The following is a 6000-nucleotide window of genomic DNA, read 5'->3' on the forward strand; positions in this document are numbered from 1 at the left end:
TAATGGCCGCCAGTGTTTCTTTAAAGTTGACATCTCTCTAATTAAGCAGACCTAATGAGTAGACTGAGCTTCTGTTTAATTTAGGTTGTGCGTACACTGCTTGTTGGCGCAAGGCTTTTTAGCAGTCAACGCTGAAGAGGGTCATCTTTGTCAACATGGCGCTACAATTTTATAATTAGTGCCGCTTATTCCAATTTAATTCATGGTCTGGCATTAGCTGTAAATCTGATGATGGAAGAAATAACGTATGGAGGCTTACGGACTATTTCGAATGAATAAAGACGGTTTAAAAAAAGAAATGTTTTCACTAAATGCCTTCATGGTTTCTCTTTTCACTTTTGCTCCTGCCAGCCAAGAACAGCACATGCGCCTCCAGCCCTTGCTTGAATGGCGGAACCTGCGTGGGAGGAGTTGACACCTTTACATGCATCTGCAAAGAAGGCTGGGAAGGAGCCACCTGCAGCCAAAGTAATTTTTTCTTCTGTCGTTAAATCACTTGAATCTCTCGCCATCTTTGCCGACGTCATAAAAATGGAATGAAAGCCGATTCGCTGCCACGTTACGCGCTAAATGTCCTTTGTGCTCCTTCAACAGATACAAACGACTGCAACCCTCATCCGTGGTACGTATCGTTTCCTGCCTCACACACTCCCGTGGTGTCGTCAGAGCTACCCCACCCCTCCTGCCCTTCCGTTTATCCCAGCCTCCCTCCTCTCTGCACTTCACACAGGCTTCGCAAGGCTCTAATGGGTGCAGGGACTCCCTAAAAGGAGTGGAAGGTGTCCTCAAATTAAGCCTCAAAGGGCCATCTCACCGAGCAGAGAGCTTTGGGAATTGAATAGGACAGGGAGAGGTGGAGTAATACCAACCACCCCATGGTGAACGCAGGTGGGGGGTGGAAAGGCAGAGAAGGAGGCGGGGCGCATGTCTCTTTTCTTTCTGTGCGACCTGGAGGGGGGGATGCTGGGTTGGAGCAATGGAAGAGTGGCATGATGAGAGGAGAGGAGGGGAGGGACTGGACACGCCTATTAGCATCTGAAAGGTGGAAGCTTGTATTGATGAGTTGAATTGAGCTTTGTTACCCCCCCCCCCCCCCCCCCCCCGCACACACACACACACACAAACGACGTGCTTTGTTGCGAGTGGAAAGGATGTCGATCTTGTACACTCGCCTCTAATCATTGTTTAATGTCTTCCCCTCTCTCAGTTACAACGGCGGGATCTGCGTGGACGGAGTCAACTGGTTCCGATGCGAGTGCGCCCCTGGTTTCGCCGGGCCGGACTGCCGAATCAGTAAGTAGCAACGTTGAGGTTTATCTCGTTATAAAGCGTCGTCGTCAGTGCAGTTCAAACAAAAATCCTTTGACTATTGTGGGTCACATCAGCAGCAAAATCCAAGCCCCGGATGGCGCCCTCTCGGCTTTTTCTTTGTTCGGAAATGCCTCCAGGGGTCAGGGGTCACCCCTCCTCTATACTCAGGCAGTCACACAAATGCCCACATAAGACAAATTAACCAGTGACCCTGAAATTCTTCTTCTATCCTTCTTTTGTTAGGGCCAGAAAGTGTCCACCTTTTCTATCCAGCTTGAATTTGAGATTTCTCATTCCGACTGTTTGTGTGAATCTCACACGACAATGGCCAAAGTTCTTAGTGATCGTGGGAGCCGCCGCGGGAATTTTTTTTTATTTCACACACTTTTTCAATCCGATCGAGCGTTCACCCTCAGAGTAGCTACCTAAATGATAAATGTTGCTATTTTTATTATTAAGAGGTCAATTTCCTTTGTGTCATATGGAAAAAAAACTTAGTCCGGGCCGTACCGTCGATCTAATCAATGCCATTCTTTGTCTCTTAGACATCAATGAGTGCCAGTCTTCACCGTGTGCCTACGGCGCAACTTGTGTGGATGAGATCAACGGTTTTCGCTGCATCTGTCCGCTCGGTAGAACGGGAGTCCGATGTCAAGAATGTAAGCCATTATTTAAGAAATATTTTGATCGAGGTCGTTCACCGTGTCGATTTCCTGTGTAGTCATAGGTATTGGGAAGTCATGTCACTACGCCGGGCTTCAGTTTCCTCATGGTAGCCGATGGGAGGAGGAGTGCAACAGCTGCTACTGCGGCAACGGAAAAGTGGACTGCACAAAGGTAAGTGCTTATTTTGAAGACGACCAGGTGTGACTTTTATTTTTATCCATGTACAACATGCAGAATATCTGACCTTTTGACCTCAGGTTCATTGCGGTCAACGCCCCTGCCGCCTCCGATCCTCGGACCGGGACCCGAGCGCTCATTCTTGCCCCGCTGGACGTGAATGTGAAGCACATCGATACCTCACGTGTTTTTCCGCCCCTTGTCATCAGTGGGGGGTTTGCTCTCAAGCGCTCACGCAAACAAGTACCAAATGTCAGCCAAACAGCGGCTACCTGGATAACAACTGTGGTCGCATCACGTTGGTTTTCAACAAAGACAAAGTCCCACTGGTGAGTCACATGTCATGCTTTTCATTTTATTGCCAATAATTGTGATGTGTTTTTTTTTTCTCAGGGAACAACAGTGGAGAACATCTGCTATGAGCTTAGGTATCATCCTAGCACTCGGACTTTGGCGAAGGACCACTCTCTCCTCCTGCTGTGCGATCTGTCTCACTCCAGTCAGGATGCTGTCGAAGTGGCCTTAGTAAGAATCCTATTTCCATATCTCTTTTAAATACCGTCATTAAAAAGGGAGCTCCATCATTGGTGACTATTTTGCATCTTCTCTTGGTTGTCAGTCTTTCCAGCCTGAAGATCTGGCCGACAACAGCCTGATACAGGAGACGGCCAACACCATCGTGGGCACCTTGTCGAAGAGGAACAGCAGCAGCATCATGTTGGCGGTCATCGAGGTCAAAGTGGAAACGCAGGTCACATCGCGTTCAATGGGTAAGCGGCGAAGCGGGAACGAAGCCCATTTCTTAGTGACCTCACTGATCCTTCTTGTCCACGTTAGCAGACTACCTGGTGCCTCTGCTGTGTGTTGTCTTGGGTTTGCTCTGCCTCTTCTGCATCATCGTTTCCGTCTGGTGGACCCGCAAACGAAGAAAAGAGCGAGAAAGGAATGTGCGCTTACCCGTTGACGACAGCGTCAACAACCACTGGGAGCCGCTTCGGCTTGTGGCCGAACGCCAGCAGCAGCAACAACAGCAGCAGCTGTTGAAGGAGAGCAACAGGGAGGCCGAGCAGGAACGCAGAAAGCTCATGGGACCCTCCTATCGGACGTGTGACGAAGGGGAGGTGGAGGAGGAGGAGGAGGAGGAGGAGGAGACGGAAGGTGAGCTGGAGGAAGAGCTGTGCGGAGCCATGGCGGGGAAGCAGCCGGTTTATAAGTACTCAAAGACTGCAGTGCAGTCGAGTGGGGGGCTGATCTGCACCACGCGCACCTCAAGTTCACCCCTCAAAGCGCCACACCGGACCCCAGGCTACAGCCCCAAAGACAACCGCTGGAAAAATGTCAGCGCCGTCATGACTGGCCAGAAAGATGTCAGAGACCATTGTGTATAAGACATTTCAATTAGAGACTCTTTAAGTGGAAGTGAGCCTTTCCATTTGTTTTGGGGGGGGGGGGGTATACTGACTACCTTTTGGGAAGAAGAAGGCTTTGTAGTTCAATAAGCCATTATTTGCTTTGTCATTTTCACCTGACATTGTTTTGATTTAAGGCAGCACAGTGGACTTTTTTTTTTTTTAATTTTTTTGCTTCTCTTTGTTTCTTAATGTTCTGCCGAAGTGAAATGTAACCGTTTTCAGGAGGTGAAAAAGAAGCCTGCTGCAATTTTTGTTTGTACAAATAACAAAGAATCTTAGGGAAGAAGTAGAAAAGAAAAAAAAAAAAAATCTGTTTCCGTTGTTTATTTCAAAGACTGTTACAGCTTTGAATATGTCCGCAGGCGTCTGTGATGGACAGATAGAAATTTAAAGCACCCGGAAGGGTTTGATTGGGTTCTTGCTCTGGGTTTTACCCTCAAATCCCGCCTAAGGCCATCACACGCCAGCCTTACCAAAACACACATCTTGGGGAAGGGAGGGGTGGGGGGTGGGGGGGATTGGACAGAAACCCCGGTGCCTACTATGTGGCCTTCAATTACGTAGTCCTGTCTGTCTGTCAGTTGTTGTGGCTGAAAGCTCTGTTTGAGGATTTCTTTTGCAGTATTTGAGTTGGTAGCAAGTGCCTTTCTACGAGCCCAACCGGAGGCTCCAAGTCGCGCTGCCCAGTTTGACCTCCTTGTTTCCAAATCTCAAATGTCTACGTGTGCATTTAAAGAGTTCCATTTCACAGCAATGCCATTCAAGGTATTTGATCCAAACAGAAATGATTACTCTGTACATATGTGTATATACAACAAAAAGGAGTCGCTGTGTATATTTGAAATAAGTAACTTAAGACAAGTCACACATTTTTATTATTATTATTGTTATTATGATTAATATTATTATTATTTTTTTTTTTTTTTACAACGCCATTCCTTTTATTTATGCCAGTCAAAATAGGCAGGTTTTTGTATTATGTCATATCCAGAGTCACACAGTAAAGAACCTTTACAATGGGGTACCGCTGATGAAGGACTTTTTGAAGGGTTTAAAAATGGTTTGTTGCTGGGAACTTAACTTTTTTCCCCCTCCTGATTTTTAGTTGCGGTGGTACTTTGCTACTACGTAGAGAATAATGTTGAATACGAGGCCGAATCGTTCGTTTGGAATGTTCCAATCCAGTACTGCGTTTTTTTTTTTTTTCCCTTGTTCAAATGTTCATTTATTCTAACTCACGATTAAGAGTTTTTTTTTTTTTTTGCTCAGTCAGGATTTGGCCCATCCTAGCAGCCTTAAATTGGTTCACCAGTCCAACAAGAACCGTTTCTAAGCCCATCATAAATCTTTTTGGTTTCAGGTGCCTTAATGTATTGCGTGATGCATTATTTGTGTAATCAGTTGTCATCATTTGATGTTTTTGTTTTGTTTTCACAAGTAACTCTTTGAAACATTGTGTGTTGTATTGTGGCGTGTTTTATTCGCCTTGGTAAAGTGCTTTCCTTGTCTCACTTTTCTTTCATGGAGATTTCTGGCAATGACAGAATTGAAAAGGAAGAAGGCGAAACAAAGGGGGGGAAAAAAAAGTTATCCACGATGGCTCTTTTTAAGGGTCATGATTGTGGATAGAAAGTAGGTCAGATAAAACGCATTATTTTCACGATTGGTTTCAAGGCTTTAATGAAGGGAACAATGTTTGCGTTATGTTACCTTGCAAGTTTGTTTGTTTCAGTTACCAACTCAGTCCAAAAATGGCTCATATCAAAGTTGAACCCATTTTTCATAACATGTAAGACCATCATGCTTTCTGTTAATGGGACACAGCAAAAATAAAGAATTAAAGTGGCATCACTGCTGGCGTGAAAACTGAATATGAATATTTTTCATGCACCCGGTAAATTTTTTTTTTTTTTTTAATCTGTTTTCATCACACTTGTAATATTTGCTTTTTTGCTCAAATTTTACAAAATTGAGTCACAGATTGACCAAACAAAAAAAAGCTTAATTTCACATGACCTAATTTTCTTTTTGTCCCAAATTCACTTCCCAAAAGAAGTGATAAGTGTTCTAAACAAAATAAATCTCAATTTTAAATCAGCAAAAATAACATCATTCTACATCTTTAGGTCGGCCTCCCCAAATAAGCAGGTGATCCACAGTTGCCATGGCGATCCGTGAATTCAGATAAGTCGATGTCTACCATGAATTTGAAACTATTAGAAGCAATGGTTACATATTTCTGCTTCAAACCGGTCGTGTGTATGCTTGTACAATCCACAGTTCTCAATTTCCTCTGATCAGCGGAATTCGATCTACTTTGTCTGTTCGATCACATGCAACTCTTTCAAAACCAAAGTGCTCATGTATTAGTGATTAGCATGTTTGCATCACCATTATTAGAAAGTGATGGAGTGATCCCTGACCATTAAGTTTG

At 44.7% G+C, this 6000-nt stretch overlaps 1 protein-coding gene across 4 annotated transcripts in view; it reads left to right on the forward strand.

The window, feature by feature from the left end:
• The window catches only part of jag2b (jagged canonical Notch ligand 2b), a 28595-nt gene extending 23178 nt beyond the window's left edge, over positions 1-5417 (forward strand). For 2 of the 4 annotated variants that reach the window (XM_061270216.1, XM_061270218.1), the window contains 9 exons: positions 352-468; positions 595-622; positions 1208-1293; positions 1857-1970; positions 2033-2148; positions 2235-2483; positions 2548-2679; positions 2774-2924; positions 2992-5417. In XM_061270216.1, the coding sequence (XP_061126200.1) occupies positions 352-468; positions 595-622; positions 1208-1293; positions 1857-1970; positions 2033-2148; positions 2235-2483; positions 2548-2679; positions 2774-2924; positions 2992-3542 (1544 nt within the window). In that variant the 3' untranslated portion in view covers positions 3543-5417. The remainder of the gene's footprint in view (positions 1-351; positions 469-594; positions 623-1207; positions 1294-1856; positions 1971-2032; positions 2149-2234; positions 2484-2547; positions 2680-2773; positions 2925-2991) is intronic. The other 2 variants (XM_061270217.1, XM_061270219.1) reach the window with 1 other exon arrangement.
• Positions 5418-6000: the final 583 nt, after the last annotated feature.

Source organism: Syngnathus typhle, linkage group LG22 (assembly GCF_033458585.1).
Source record: "Syngnathus typhle isolate RoL2023-S1 ecotype Sweden linkage group LG22, RoL_Styp_1.0, whole genome shotgun sequence".
NCBI lineage: Eukaryota > Metazoa > Chordata > Actinopteri > Syngnathiformes > Syngnathidae > Syngnathus > Syngnathus typhle.